Source organism: Nycticebus coucang, chromosome 10, assembly GCF_027406575.1.
Source record: "Nycticebus coucang isolate mNycCou1 chromosome 10, mNycCou1.pri, whole genome shotgun sequence".
Classification (NCBI taxonomy): domain Eukaryota; kingdom Metazoa; phylum Chordata; class Mammalia; order Primates; family Lorisidae; genus Nycticebus; species Nycticebus coucang.
In genome coordinates this window covers 22,548,575-22,564,840 of record NC_069789.1, presented here as the reverse complement: position 1 = coordinate 22,564,840, position 16,266 = coordinate 22,548,575, and the positions used below count along the sequence as shown (strand labels likewise).

At 42.9% G+C, this 16,266-nt stretch overlaps 1 protein-coding gene across 4 annotated transcripts in view; it reads right to left on the bottom strand.

The window, feature by feature from the left end:
- The window catches only part of MTR (5-methyltetrahydrofolate-homocysteine methyltransferase), a 125,493-nt gene that overhangs the window by 46,742 nt on the left and 62,485 nt on the right, over positions 1 to 16,266 (bottom strand). For all 4 annotated transcript variants that reach the window (XM_053604812.1, XM_053604814.1, XM_053604815.1 and 1 more), the window contains 6 exons: positions 12,971 to 13,150; positions 9,728 to 9,844; positions 9,281 to 9,421; positions 3,194 to 3,283; positions 1,845 to 1,997; positions 335 to 442 (listed from right to left, as the gene is read on the bottom strand). In XM_053604812.1, coding sequence (XP_053460787.1) covers positions 335 to 442; positions 1,845 to 1,997; positions 3,194 to 3,283; positions 9,281 to 9,421; positions 9,728 to 9,844; positions 12,971 to 13,150 — 789 coding nt within the window. The remainder of the gene's footprint in view (positions 1 to 334; positions 443 to 1,844; positions 1,998 to 3,193; positions 3,284 to 9,280; positions 9,422 to 9,727; positions 9,845 to 12,970; positions 13,151 to 16,266) is intronic.

Here is a 16,266-nt window from a genome sequence, read left to right as displayed (position 1 = left end):
TAGTGTCTAGCACAGGAGTTGGCACATAGTAGAAAGGCACATAGTAGAAACTCTGTAAACAGTTAATGAAGGAATGAACTGGTTTTATCTTAAGAGCATGGGCTTTGATTGAAAAATTATGTCTATATTAAAAATTTCACAAAGCCACATTGAAAGGAAAATCCCTGAGTATTGATACTTGGTAGAAAAGGGAAAGATGTTAGATCCCATTTCTCTATTTCCCCTTCAGTGACAAATGCTGCCAAGCCAGACTGCTTGGGTCCCTACCCCACACCTCAACCAGTCTTCCAGGCCAACTCCTTAAAGGCCCACAGGCCTGGATGCAGCGACTTGCCTCTTCCTCGACAGTGCCATTAAGCACTCTGGTTTCTTCTCTTTCTTTCTCCATGAAGGGGATAAGATGGCCAACAGCCTTCTTCATAACCCGGGCTGACTTTATAACCTGAGGGAAAAAAGTAGAGTCACGCATCTTGACCAAACCACAGATGACTCTAATGGCCACCTGTGAAATTCCAGTGCAAATTCAGAATGTGTGCTTGGACCTCGGGCCAGCTACACTGAAGTCTGCTTTTGACAGAGTAAGGAATGAGTGAGGTCCCTGTAGGGAAAGCCAATGAGTGGGGTAGAGGGAAGGAAAACGAGTCTACAAATCCAGTGCAACACGGTCCTCTGAAATTCTGCTTGTTATTCTTTTCTCTAAGAAAAGTCCTCTATCATTTCTAGTTCTACATCTCCAGATTCCAAGCTTCTCGGCTACAAGCTCATGCCCAGCCTTCTCCATCCCAACATTGCAACTCATTTAAAATTGAGCCCAATCAACACAGCGAACCCTATAATGGCATAAATGTATTTATGATCTATGTACAAATGACTTAATAAAAAAATAAAGATAAATAAATAAATAAATAAAATAAAATAAAATTGAGCCCTAAGCAAGAAGGCCTTCTAGTTTCTCAGATGCCTCACCACCGCTAACCTAAGACACGCGACAAGTACTCTTTTTTTTTAATCAACATAATTTAAGTGTGATGCCGAAGTTTAACTATAGGTTCAAGTGTGCTGTGAGATAAAAAAGGTTGAAAAACATTGTGTTAACTGATGTGGTTAGTAGCTGCTGTAAATCAAAATCAGAGCTCCAGTTTTGCTTGAAATACATCATTTAATGTTTCATTATTTAAAACAGTAGTATTTTTCTCAAAGTATGCATCTTTAAAGATGAACACTGGCCAGTCAAACCAAATCTTAGAATTGGTAACTTTACATTTATCTTGGCTTTTATTTTACCTTTGGGGAGAGAAAGAAGCATTGGGGATGAGAAGTGGCCCTATTAGAATATAAATTAGAACATAAAGATAAAATTTTTCAAATAATCTCTAACCTCCACACCACTTTTTTTTTTTTTTTTGAGACAGAGTTTCACTATGTTACCCTTGCTTGAGTGCTGTGGCATCACAGATCATAGCAACCCCAAACTCTTGAGCTTAAGCAATTCGCTTGCCTTAGCCCCCAAAGTAGCTGGGACTATAGGCACCTGCCACAAAGCCCGGCTATTTTTTTGTTGCAGCTGTCGTTGTTTAGCAGGCCTGGGCCGGGCTTGAACTTGCCAACCTTGGTGTATGTGGCCGGCACTGTAACCACTGTGCTACGGGCACCCAGCCTCCACACCACTCTCGAGATAAATTTTTCCCGACTTGATTCCTAAATACATTTGGAGAAGGAATGACCAGATAATGCCTTTGGTCTCTGACCCAAATTAAAACCTAAGAAATATACCCCAAACCACCATTTATTAGAAGATATACCAAAGTTTCAATTAGGAAAATGTGTCCCCATCTTTTGCCAACCTGAGGCAGAAACATTTTTCCAGCTCCAAAAAGATCACCGACAACTTTCATGCCATTCATCAGAGGTCCTTCAATTATATTCAGAGGTCGGGGATATTTTTCCTGGTTTAACCTGGCTTCCTCAGTATCTTCAATAATATGCTTTTCAATGCCCTGCAAAAAAAAAAGAAAAAGATCACATCAAAAAATTTGTTTGAGTCTGAACAGACAATCAAGAATGAAACAGAGATGGTTAACAGCATGGGTTCTAGAATCAGGCTGCATAGGTTCAAATCTGGCTCCTAATACTAATTTTGGCAATTTATTAAGCCTCACTTTTCTCAATTAGAATATTATGACAGTTTTATCACTTGTTTATCTTGAAGATTAAATGAGATAACCCATGTGAAGTGCTTAGCTGGCTTTACTGATGCAAAGTCAATACCACATATACTTCAACAAAACGGTATGTTGTAAATGGTAAATACATAAAATTTTATGTGTTAACTTAAAAATGTTTTTAAGAAGTTAGTACCTCTGTAAAAGTGAGCAATTAGTGAGAGAATAAGGGATGGTAAATTCAGATCCATAATAAACACATTTTGTACTCTAGAGTTTTGACAGATGGTACACTAATAGATGTGTGCAGTGAAATCAGTGTGCTTTCTCACTGTAATGCTGTGGGGGTGGGGGAGGATAACCCTGGGCAAGCCCCTTGGTGAAGTTCAAATCCACGAAGCCCCTGCTGACTTCCCTGGTCTTCACTGACAGGACCTACTTACTCCTCCAGAGTCCCCAGTTTACCGATCCCTGGCTGGGGCTAATAGTTGCATAAACTGAAATCTGTGAATGTCAAAAGGTCTAAGAGTTAAAAGCTAAATTCTAGAGCCCCCCCAAAACTCCAAGATTTTCCAGACTCACAAATGAGGAAAATGAAGCCAAGAGATTACTTTTCTTGCCTAAATTCCAACAGCAGTGGAAGAGCCAGGACTGACTTGCTGACTGATGACATCTTGGTCTAGGACAAGGTTCTCAGTGTTGGCAATACTGACACCTGGGCTGGAAAACCCTCTGGGGTTTGGGGCTGTCCTCTGCACTGTAGAGGGCCGAGCACCAACCCTGCCCACTGGATGCCAGTAACACTTCCCACACACAGTTCCATGCACAGTTGTGAGAACCAAAAATGTCTCTGGACACTGTCCAACGTGCCAGTAGTGCTATAGGCAGGGGGCGGGGAGGACCTCCCCAGATTGCGAATCCGAGGTCTAGGGCATCCCCCTCTCTAGCTGCTGCTGGCACCGCACCTCTAGCAACAGCGTCAGCCAGCCCTGAGGAGCTGCCAGCCCTCCAGCTGGGCTCCCAGAGCTCACCTTCACAAGGGCATACTCCAGGCGTTCCTCGACAGGGCCACTCCGCCACTCGTCGGTCTGGATGACTTTCTTCCCTCCTTTGCCATGAGTCTGAATTGAAATGAGGACCAAGACATGGGTACAACGTGTTACTTACTGAACTGTTTGACAGCAGTAAAATACCAGTGTCTTATTCTTTTATAATTCCAGCCTCTAGCAGAGTATCCAGCATGAAATAGGATCTCAATAAATATATGAGGAAAGGAGAGAGGGAAAGAAAGAGATCCTATAGGATTTGAAGCTTCCATTTTTTTCCTTCCTAAAGATAACGACAAAATATTTCTAGGACAGTAAGAGCAGCTATACTACAAACTCCATGAGCTTTCCAGGCTCTCGACAAGATCATCATTGTTACCCACCAACAAACAAAGACAGGCCAGGACGAAGCTGTGTCAGATATCCTCCTGGAGGAGGGCACACTAAGAGGGGTTAAGACCTCAGCAAGATGCTCTGATGACTTTGCCATTTCTATGGCTGGACTGTATCCTCCCAAAGTATGTGTTGGAAACTTAATCCTCCACCCTCATGAATGGATTAGTGGATTAATGAGGGATGGAGCAATGTCACTGTCATGGGAGTGGGTTTGTTACCTCTCTGGCTCCCTTGCTCTTGCCCTCTTACCATGTGACGCCCTGGGCTGTTATGACGTAGTAAGAAGGACCTCATCAGATGCAGCCTCCAGATCTGTGAGCTAAATAAGCTTCTTTTCTTTATAAATTACCCAGTCTTTGTTATTCTGTTATGGCAACAGAAAACAGACTAGCACAGCTATATAATAAGGGAGCTGGAAAATACACTAAGACAGGTAAGCAAAACAGGGTACACATATCAAGTGCAATATGACCGCGTACAAAGGACTTTTAAGGCAGAAGTGGTCATCATAAAACCCAGGTGGTGAAGGAAGGCTTCAAAGACGCTAGGTCTTGAGAGGAGTGCAATGATCAGGGCACATGTGGTAACCAGCATTGTTTTATTGCTTTCTCTGGCCTCACCAACTGCCCAAAGCAGAAACCTAAGTGTCATCCTTGAATCTCCATTCATTCCTCACATTGTGTCGATCACCTAGTCCTAATGATTCTACCTCCTCAACATGCTTCTCTCTCACCATTTCCATTTTTACAGTCCAAGAACTAACTGGCTTCCACAGCCCAGAAGAACTGTGGGGTCTGATTCTTCTTCCACGTTGTGGCCAGAGGTGCCTTTCCAAAATGCAAATCTGATCAAACCACTCCCTGGGAAGAAATTCTTTATAAGCTCCCTCTTGCTCTCAGGACCTAGTACCAACTTCTTATCATGCCTCCCAATGCCCCCAATCTTCTGATGAAATCCTCATCTTCAGGCTGGGGGTGGTGGCTCACTCCTGTAATCTTAGCACTCTAGGAGGCTGAGGCAGAAGGATCCCTTGAGCTCAGAAGTTTGAGACCAGGCTGAGCAAGAGCAAGACCTAGTCTCTACCGAAAATAGAAAAAATTAGCCAGGCGTGGTGGCAGGCGCCTATAGTTCTATACTCTATATATGCTCAGGAGGCAGAGGCAGAAGGATCGCATGAGCCCAGGAATTTGAGGTTGCTGTGAGCTAGGCTGGGTGACAGAATAAGATCGTGACTCAAAAAACAAAAAGAAAAAGAAATCTTCAGCTTCAGCGTCATCTTCCCTCTTCAGCTTTTGCCTTCCCTGACAAACTGCAGCCATCTGGAACTTTTCCTTATATTCTCCTTATAACTTTTCCTTATCTTCTCCATAATCTTTCCTTCTCTGGACCTTTACATTGTTCATGTGGCAAACTTCATTCAGCACCTACCACGATGACAGACTCTGGCTAGACACAGAAACCCCTCCCCTGGCAGGCACCAGCAGCACCACATGCTAAACCCAGACCACAGCCTGGCTACATCTTCTTACCCTCTCAGATCTCACATTAACCATCACGTCCTCTGGGAAGTTTTCCCTGACCAAGGAAAGTGTCCATCTCAGCGTCCTCCCAGCATCCTCCACTTCCTCCCCACTGGACACACGGGATGGCCATGGCCTCTGTACATTTCTGCAGAGTTGCAGAGTCTGAGAGGGTAGAAGCACATCTCTCTTACTAGTTGGATCCCTGAAGTTCAGTAAAGTACATGACACGAAGTGAGAGTTCAGTAAATATTAGCTGAATCAACTAACTCTGAACAAAAACTGACTTTGCTAGAGTAATGTTTGCTCAGGACGGTAGAGGCCAAGTCACAGGGGGCCAAAAATCTATGCTGTGGGGTTTGAATTTAATTTTCCAGACAACTGCATGAGCAGTGAGAGAAGATACTACTCAAAGTTCTGAAGCTATAGAGTAACATCCAAAGGAGTGTTTTTAAGGAGCCCTCCAAAAGGGAGAACAGCTCATGACGAAGGCCTGGACTCAGAGGTGGGAATAGGAAGGTAGGACAGGACAGACACAGAGCGTTAAGTAACTGACAGTGAGGAAGGAACTGCGGGGCACTCCAAGATTCAGAACCAGCGTAAGTGGGATAATGACAACAAGGGCTCTCACATATTGAAAAATCAAAACAAGACGGTTTATTTAAAAAGAAAAAAGTCTTTCTAATGCTCATATTTCTATCACTTGATACACGTAAACACCATGTTCTATTAGCCACAGACTTAGACAATGGCCTGGGGGATGAAAGTTGATGTGTAGAAAGAGGGCAGAGTGTTCCAACATTATTGAAAAAAGGATCCGGTGCGTTCACAGAAAAATGGCGAAATGTACCAGACTTACAGGGCAGGGAGGGGTCAATAAATATGTGACTCTGGACAGAAGCAGATGAGAATACAAAGGCTGTAAAGATTTCACTAAAGTGTTGGAGGCTGCCATGAATGTAAACTATCTCACCTGACAGGTATACTCCAAACTTGATGAACTTGATTCAGAAAATCAACACTTAAAGTGAAACAGTACCAATTAAAAGCAGCTATTTCAGAAGCAGAGGTGGCATGTCGAGCCTGGCTTAGTCTCTGGGTAGTTATTCAATGGGGAGTTCTCTAAGATGTAAATACAAGGTGCTGCACACCCCTGAAGACTGAAGTAGACCAGATCCAGGCTCTATGGTCAATAAAAAGAAGCTACAAAGCAAACTAACCAAGCAACTGTCACGTGCATCTGGCTACTCCTTGAGAAAACTACTTCCTTTAGAGTTTCTTCTGTCTCCTAGGAGCCTCCTGGTGATGTAGGTTATCAACCCAGATCAGCATCAGGGGGAGTCAACTGCTCCAGAGAAAGCCAAAGAGGAAAGTGAGCTCAGATGGCTAAGATCAAGGGCCAGTGACCTGAAGACATGAGGAACTTTCCCAGGGAAATACCAAGAATATTCTCAAGATCCAGGATCACTCAAGAGCTAATCTGTCCGGAGCAGTGATCCCACCAGTCCAAAGGAGGTGTGACCTCCACTGGGGTAACACTTAATAAAGAAACTCCACGTAAATTATATGGTACCATGACACCTAAAATTTTTTATTCCCCCAAATAACTTATCACAAATCAGTCTGTACCAAACTAGGAGAATGATTTTGCTGAACAAAAAAAGAAAAGAGGGCGGTGCCTGTGGCTCAGTGGGTAGGGCGCCGGCCCCATATACCGAGGCGGGTTAGAGCCCGGCCCCAGGCAAACTGCAACAAAAAAATAGCTGGGCATTGTGGTGGGCGCCTGTAGTCCCAGTTACTTGGGAGGCAGAGGCAAGAGAATCACCTAAGCCCAGGAGTTGGAGGTTGCTGTGAGCTGTGATGCCACAGCACTCTACCAAGGGAGATAAAGTGAGACTCTGTCTCTAAAAACACACACACAAAAAAAGAGAAAGTACATTACTTCCCAAATGTGGGATTAAAGAGCCTTAGAAGATAGAGGCAGTGCCCTTCCCACCATTTGCAAAAATGTATCAGACAGACTTAGACACAGATGTCACCATTTAATGATAAAAAGAGAAAATCATTCTCCCACCACGAAAAATAAAATTCCCCAATCCTTATTTACCTCATAATATTTCTGCTTTTCATGCTTCATTTGTACTCAGTGTATCCTGAGGAATTGCTACAGAGCTGGCAACTCCCAGGAGTTATCAGAGAATGCTTGTTTTGGTGATTAATTCCCTTAATGGCAATGGAGGTCAACTTGAATGTAGACAGCCTCCTGGACAGAGGGCTCAATGTCTTATACTAAGTCCTTGTAGTTACATTAAGAAGAAAGCAATCTTATATGATGGATTGGTAAGCTCTTGCAATTGCTATTAAGATTTCCCTCACTCTGGCGCTGCCTCTAGGAGCTTCTTGGCAGCTCAGCATGATAAATAAACAAAAACTTGTAAACAAAAGCTGAAAGTCAACACAGACCAAGAAGAATGCCCAAGAGAAAACACAGTGCCAACAAACCTTCAATGGGAATGGTCTTACAGACAAGGAGCCCTGTCCTACCTAAGGGAGAGAGCTGAGCTGCTTCCCCGGGCAGATGGGGTAAGGATGAAATAGCACATCACGTCCTGGGTTTAACCAAAACTCCCTGGGATGAACAACTTCCTGATTAGAGAAGCCTGGCCTTCTACACAGTTATTAACCAAGGGCTGCTACCAGGTGGAAGACCAGCTACAACTGAAAACTGAATGGGGTTTAACACCCATGTCTCGATGTGCAAAGAATCAGAAAGGGCTAAACGCTGTTTATGTGAACAGAAATGGTAATGGAAAAATCTAGGGGAGTGTTTCTTATGCAATGAGCTGAGATACAGAATTTGATTATATTTCCAACAACCAAGACCTGAGCCTTTCTCTCTTGGGCTACAGAGACGGCAGATAAGTTTTAAGGAACGGAGAGGAGGGGAATGATCATGTGGGCACAGCCTGGACTCCTCTCGGCTTTGCTGACCCTGAGGCTTCCACAAGCAATTCAGAAATCCAAGTCTTGCCACTAATAAGACTGATAAAACAAGCATGTAATTCGTCCTATATTATCCTATCCTTCTTCCAGAATGTTTTATTACTTTTCTGTGGAAGAGGAAGAGCGAGCCGTTCTATCAGAGTTAGTCATGTTCTAACATGGAAAACATTAACAAAGTTCACAACAGATACAAAAGCATCTACCACTTTCCCAACATGCTTGTGGAAAAAAGGTCTTTCTTTGCAATCACTCTCTTAAGCAGATTAAAATCCCAAGTTATTTTGAGATAAAGAGCTCATCTTTCCTTAAACTGAATTCCAGGAAACAACACTGGTAATAGACAACGTAACTAGGACTGTGCCCAGCATACAATAAGTGGGAAAGAAGAAACTGATTTGTGAATAAGCTATGATTATTTTCATTTTTATCAGTCAAATATGTACAGACCTCAAGCTTTCAACTGCAGGACTTTGCTACAGATGGACCAGATTCTATCATAAATAGCATAAAAACCTAAACATATCAAACACCAAGTAATACTAACACAGCCACACAAGAAAATCCAAAATATCCATTTTAAATGAGTTAGACAAGTATTAAAGTATTAAATAAAATGGAGACATGATCCCAATATACTGGTAAACAAAGATGTTACCAAAAAAGGCCCCTAGGGTATTGTTTTACTTTTGTTAAAAGTGTGTGTGCGTATGTGTATGGATATACCTATGAGTGTGTATTTATTTTGCAAAAAGAAAAAAAATCCCACAGAGTGGAAGGTTATAACAAAATCGCAACAGTGGTTAACTTTGGGTGATGGGATTATGAGTGACTTTCCTTTCCCTCCTCTGTTTACCTACAGTTTGTAAATTTTCTAGAATTAATATGTGTTACTTGGTACGGGAAAAATAAATTTTACATTTGAAAAGAAATGTAAAGAAACCTACATTCAGAACACCAAAGCAAGCTAGGTATGATGTGTTTCTCATTCCTCGTCCCTGCTACGACACCTCTGCTCTTCTCTGCAGACATCTTCAATGATCCAAAGACAGGACTAGATATCGGCTTCTATTCTACAATGAAGGTCTAGTGTTGCTAAGGGAGCCATAAATTCAAAGATAGGAAAAGAGCATCCATTGGAACATTTCCTCTCTACCTGGGCATAGCGTAAGAGCTTCTCAGTGGCTTCAGGGTCTTTATTCCAGATCAGATCCTCACAGAGCTGCAGAAGTTCCTTATGGATATCATCGTACACAGGCAGGTTTCCAGCATTGACTATGCCCATGTCCATACCAAACTGAGGGCAATAAAGAGAAAGGTGAGGATTTCCAAGTGATACCCAAAGCAGTCATCAGCAAACTTTTTCTGTAAAGCGCCAGATAGAAAATATTTTAGGCCACAGTCTCCGTCGCAACTATTCAACCTGCCATTGCAGCATACAAGCAGCCGCAGACAAGATGTAAATGGACAGGAGTGGCCTTGTCCCAACAAAATCCCATTTACGGAAACTGGGAGCAGGCCAAAGTTAGTCTGCAGGCCATGGTTTGAAACCCTTGCCCCAAGTACAAGACGGCTTCAGCAGGGCACACAGGTCTCTCCATACCTTGATCGCATGATAAAGGAACACCCCGTGCATGGCTTCACGAATGGCTTCCATTCCTCGGAAGGAGAAGGACAGGTTGGAAAGGCCTCCGCTTATTCTGGCTCCAGGTAACGTGTCCTGGCAAAAGTTTTAAAATGTGAAGACATTCCCCTATTTTGGCAAAAGCAGCAATCACAATCTCTTAAGCTTAACACAGGAATGGAAAGTAAAAAATATATTAAGTTCTAAGTAATTCGGAGCTTCTTGTTACTAGACACAGACCAAAACTTGCCATATTATGTTGTAACAAAGGTGCTCCTTCATGAATAGTTTTTCCTACTTGGCAAAACTCTACTTTATCTCTGTACATCTACAGTGATCGTGAGAGAGTATAATTGACAGTGAGGGTTCCATAAAATACTGGCTGGGTCAATGCCAAGGAGAGAGAGAGACAGAGAAGCACAGGCATATGAACATGCACCCTCCCCACCCGTCTCAGTCAATGGAAGCACCGGCTGCTAGACTAGAAGGCGTCCATGGCCTAAATTAATGAACTTCCCAGTTCACTGAAAAGACAAAGGGAAATTAAGGTTCCCACCATGCCTTATTTAAGCACCCACAGACATGTCGGATAACAGGAACTCTCATCTACTATTGTTTCGAGTACAAACAGGCTAGCATTTAAGGAGTCAGCTTATGAACCTGCTACTGTGACCCGACTACCCCACTTCTTGTATGTATTGGAGGTATGCTATGAGAAACTCAGGCCTGTGTCCAAGAATATTACAGCAGCACTGTTCATAAAATCCAGAAGCTGGGAACAAACCAGATGTTCACCAACAGAAAACAGGTGATTGTGGTATAGTTACACAACGAAATATTATACATTAACAAAAATGAAAAACCATAGCTTCAGTAAGACAGATAAATCTTTACAAGGAGGTTGAATAAGAAAAAAGCATTAAGAATCTTTTAATTCTATTTTTATTAGGCTCAAAAACAAAACTAAGGTGTATCATTTAGGTATTCAGTCAATTACTATTTTGTAGTAGTTAAGTTCTAAAGTCACCCCAAACTCTAAATTAGGGAATACAGGAACACTGCTCCTAGGGGAGACACATCATAACATTTTTATCAACCTTGTTTCATGTGTGTCAGCTCAAAGACACCTTATTTAATATGTACTGCTAATTTGTTAACATTGAACTCATGGCCCACAGTACCATAACTCACACCTGAACAAAGCGTGTCTAACACATGTATTTTCTCCATAAGGCACATCACAGCTGCCTTACATCTAAAAACACTAGACAGCACTAGTTCTATGCATTTTAAAATAAATTTAGTGAGTAGGTGGCGCCTGTGGCTCAGTGAGTAGGGCGCCAGCCCCATATACCGAGGGTGGCAGGTTCAAACCCAGCCCCAGCCAAACCTCAACAAAAAATAGCCCAGCATTGTGGCGGGTGCCTGTAGTCCCAGCTACTTGGGAGGCTGAGACAAGAGAATCGCCTAAGCCCAAGAGCTGGAGGTTGCTGTGAGCTGTGACACCATAGCACTGTACCGAGGGTGACAAAGTGAAACTCTGCCTCTAAAAAAAAAAAAAAAAAACAATCTGAAGAAAAGCAACATGGGAAGCCCAGGTGGGAGGATCACATGAGCTTAGGAGTTTGAGACCTGCCTGAGCAAGAACAAGATCCCCGGCTCTACTAAAAATAGAAAAATCAGCCAGGCGCTATGGTGGGTGTCTGCAGGTCCAGCCAATCAGGAGGCTGAGACAGGAGAATCACTTGAACCTAGGAGTTTGAGGTTGCTGTGAGCTAGGCTGATGCCACAGCACTCTAGCCTTTTTTTTTTTTTTTCTCCAAAAAAAAAACAAAGGCAACAAAGTAACATCATAAACTTCAGAATGAGAAGAGACACAGGGAGGCATTAGCCATGCTCCATTTCAGGACCTAAGGGACAGCTATCATATGTTCATAATTAATTACTATGGTGTATATTTATGTTTTATATATTCTCCTGTGTATTGTACTTCACAATTGTTTTTTGTACTTCATGACTTAAAACAATGGTTATGTAAAAGGGAAAAAATATATAAGGCCCCTAAATTTCATTTGAAAAATGAACTAAGAACAAATACGTCGAAGTGCTTATCATAGCACAATTCACAACTGCAAAGATAGGGAATCAGTCTGAATGCCCTTCAATTCACGAGTGGACGCAGAAAATGTAGTATATGTAGTATAATACACCATGGAGTGTTTCTCAGCCATAAAAGGAATGAAATAATGTCATCTGCAGGAACAGGGATGGACATGGAAACCAGTATGCTAAGTGAAGTATCACAGGAATGGAAACCAAATACCACGTGTACTCTCTAGTAAGCGGAAGCTAATACATGGGTAGCACTCAGGCACGAAGTGATATAGAGGACGTGAGGAACCAAGAGGAGAGGAAAGCAGGAAGGTGGGTGCGGGATAAAAACCTACCTGCTACGTACAATGAACACTATTCTGGTGATGGGCATGCCAAAAGCCCTGACATAACCATTAATAATTATAAGATACAGCTCGGCGCCCATAGCACAGTGGTTATGCACCAGCCACATACACCAGGGCTGATGGGTTCAAACCCAGCCTGGGCCAGCTAAACAACAATGACAACTGCAACAAAAAACAGCCAGGCATTGTGGCAGGCACCGAAGGTCCCAGCTATTTGGGAGGCTGAAGCAAGAGAATCTCTTGAACACAGGAGTTTGAGATGGCTGTGAGCTGTGACGTCACAGCACTCCACCAAGGGTGACATGGTGAGACTCTGTCTCAAAAAATAATAATAATAATAGCCAGGCGTTGTGGCGGGTGCCTGTAGTCCCAGCTACTCGGGAGGCTGAGGCAAGAGAATCACCTAAGCCCAAGAGCTAGAGGTTGCTGTGAGCTATGATGCCATAGCACTCTACCGAGGGTGATAAAATGAGATTTTTGTCTCTAATAAATAAATAAATAATTATAAGATACTCAGTTAACAAAAAACACTTACACTCTCTTAATTAATATTTTGAAATTAAAAAAATTTTTTTCAAGAATGCAAAAATAATCATAAAATGCATTTTGGAGTTGTAAGCCTCCCCCCTCCAAAAAAACAAGAATGTTAATTATTGCTCAAAGTAATTCAGTCCACAAATGTATAAGTAAACTCTAAGTATTCACTGGACCCAGGTGATAAATTTCAGCCATGTCTTAGAAGAGAGAAAATTGTCATACTTACCTTAATAATTTTTGTTGCATGGATATAATTAACAGCATACAAATTGTGTTCTTCCATCCCAGTACCAATGGTTAAGATATTAGGGTCAAAAATGATGTCATTGGGGTTAAAACCCAGATTATTCACAAGTAGTTGGTAAGCTCGAGTACACACTTTGATTTTGGTGTCTGTTTCTGTTGCCTGGAGAAGGTAGCAAAAGATGTAATTGGAGACAGAAAGAATAAGTGTTATCTATGAAAACAGCACATTTCACTTGCTGAAAGCACTGCAGAATCAACGCTTGAATCTCACAGAAACCAAAATGCCTCACAGCCTCCATTTATCAGGTTGTCTCAGTGGAGGAAATGGATCAAAGATCCCTTTCTGTCTTCACAAATAGGACAGCTATAGTGTCTCCATAAAAAAACAAATTTCACACACAAATATACATGGTATATTAATAAATCAGCTTCTAAAAAATATATGCATATGATAAAAATTCAAACACTACTAAAAAAAAGATTAAAAAATAGGTGTCAACAAAATTTTTTTAAGTGTCTTTCCCTCTCATCTACGTCCTAACTGTTGTCCAGGCACTGCTGCCATCACTTGCTTGGGTCTTCCCACAATAAGAGTCTAAGCAGATTCAAAGAAAGGTGCTCATTCCCCATTCCCATCATAACACCGTCTTAACATGTGCCTCTCATGAGTATGAATTAGTATTACTCTTCAAAATAATGTCCCTACCCATGCCTGTGATCCTAGCACTCTGGGAGGCTAAGGCAGGTGGACTGCTTGTGAGAGCGAGAACCCGTCTCTACCAAAGAGAAAAACTGAGGCAAGAGGATCCCCTGAGCCCAAGAATTAGAGGTTGCTGTGAGCTATGATGCCACAAAACTCTACCCAGGGCAACAGCTTGAGATTTTGTATCAATCAATCAATCAATGTCCCTAAAGGGCAAAACACTGACTCCAACAAAGCTCATAGCCGTGGCTGCCTCCCCTCGTCCTCACCATCTCAGCACACACATCCAATTTGATTTCCCATCTTTTATCCCCTCCTCCAGACCCTGCCCCTACACCTCTGATGTTCCTGAAACCCGCCAAGCCTGTTCCTACCTCAGAGCCTTTCATTTACTGCTGCCACTGCCCAGAACATATGGTGAAAGGTTTTGTGCTGCATGTGACTCAGGTCTGTGCCTGCATGGCCCCTTCTCAGAACCTGCCTTAAATCACCCTCCACCCTTCCTATCCCTCCCATTCTTCAGATCATCCCTTTCTAGAAGCTGTATTAATTTGGCGACTTGTTTATTATATTTGGTTGTTTTATTGTTATCAGCCTCACTGTCCTTGGTCCTGAGTCAACAGAAATTGGCAGGAGACTGAAAAACAGGAAGGCTTTACGGGGGGGTTGGGGGCTGTGCTAAATGAAAGGAAGACAGCACTGGTTAAGGAGCAACCAGACTGGCTGAACAAAGGGCTGGGAACTTTTAAAGAGTAGAAAAGTTTTGCTGCTAGCATTGAAATCATGGCATGTAGAGGCAGAGTTTTGATAGCAGCTACCCATATTCTGTGACCACATGGTGGCTGTCCAATCAGCCTGTCGGATCTCCACCCTCAAGTGTGATTTTTAGCATTCAAATGAAGCAAAAGGTCTCTGAGTGACCAACTCTGGGCTTCACCTTGGCAGTGACCAGTCTGTGCTGGCCTTGACTGGGACGGGGGGACCTCTGCTCTAATGGCTGCCATGTCCTGTTAAAGCAACAGGACGACCTTTTATGGAAGCTGGGTGTTACTCACTTTCAAAGCTTTTGTTCAGTAGTGTAAGCAAATTTAACTGTTGGCCAAAGTCTACCTCCTATACCACCTCCTTACCACGCATCCTCCCCAGCTAGAATGTCAGGCTTGCTCTGTCCTCAGTGCCTAGGGCAGCCTGTCAGTGTTTTCTTCGATATTACTGCCAGATGCATGAGTGTGCTCCTACGCAAAGCATTTCTGAACTTGGTCATGGAAACTATCTTCAGATCAAATTTATAAATTCAACATACAGGTTATTCTAAATGATTTCTGGCTGTATGAAAAAATCAAATCTACTCTTAAAAATGATTGCTTGCTATCACTATGGTGATTTCAAAAAAATAAGTCATACATGATTCTAAAGGTCAATTCTTGATGAATGCAAAAAATTTTCTTGAAAAACAGATGGCCTTACTGACGTATTTGTTGCAGTCCAGTCTTCTGCAGAGATGAGCAGGCGAGGTCGCTGACATAGCTCAAGAATATCTAGTAAGGCCGGGCGTAGCAGCTCACACCTGTAAGCTTAGTACTTTAGGAAGCTGAGGCAGGTGGACTGATTGAGCCCAGGAGTTCAAACCAGCCTGAGCAACAGTGAGACAGCATCTGTACCAAAAATAGAAAAACTAACCAGGCACTGTGGCAGGCATGGGTACTCCCAGCTACTCTGGAGGCTGAGGCAAGAGGATCACTTGAGCCCAAGAGTTTGAGGTTGCTGTGAGCTGTGATGATGCCACTGCACTCTACCCAGGGCAACAGAGTGCAACACACCCACACCCACACACACACACACACACACACACACACACCCCATACTCTAGATGGGGGGATTACAAAAAGAAACAAAAAGAACTCACTTGTCTAGCTTTTTGATCACGTACCTATTTTGGTGTTCTTTTTCAACGGTTTTCTTTGGTCTTGTTTATTGCTCCCTCTAGCTAGTGGGAGTTAGATTTCACCTCCCACTTGGGAAGTGCCCACGTGACTTAGCAGACCCAGAGGCTTGGGGAAGGGAAACAGGGAGTGGACTTTGTAGCTGCGCGTGTTCCAGGCTGTAAGGGGGGTGAAAAGCTCTCACCTTCTCTATTGGGATTTCTTCAACTTACTTCCTCTGTCTTTAGTTAAGTGAAAAGGTTAAGGTTGAGACAGAGATATGTGCCCCCCAAAAAGCAGTCAGGAGTAGGTGATCCACAGCTGTCTCTGGTCTTGGACTTTAAAAGTTCACCCTTCACCAGACAGCCAAATAGAGTTCTAGTCTCTAGTTCCATGGCCCAGCTAAGCTGATTAAGAGAGAAGGCACATGAGCGACCAGTGCTACTAGTATTTCTTAGAAACCCAGTCTGATCAGTAGGTAAGTCCAAGTCTAGTCATTTCTTGCTCTGAGCTACAACGGCTATCTGGCCAAGATGGCAAGTTGAGGTGAGCGTTTGTCACCTATAGGGGAGTACATGAGGGACAAGCAGAAGCATCCTGACAGGACAGGAATTCTTGTCTAGGACCAGAACAGAGTCCTCCACTCTAACT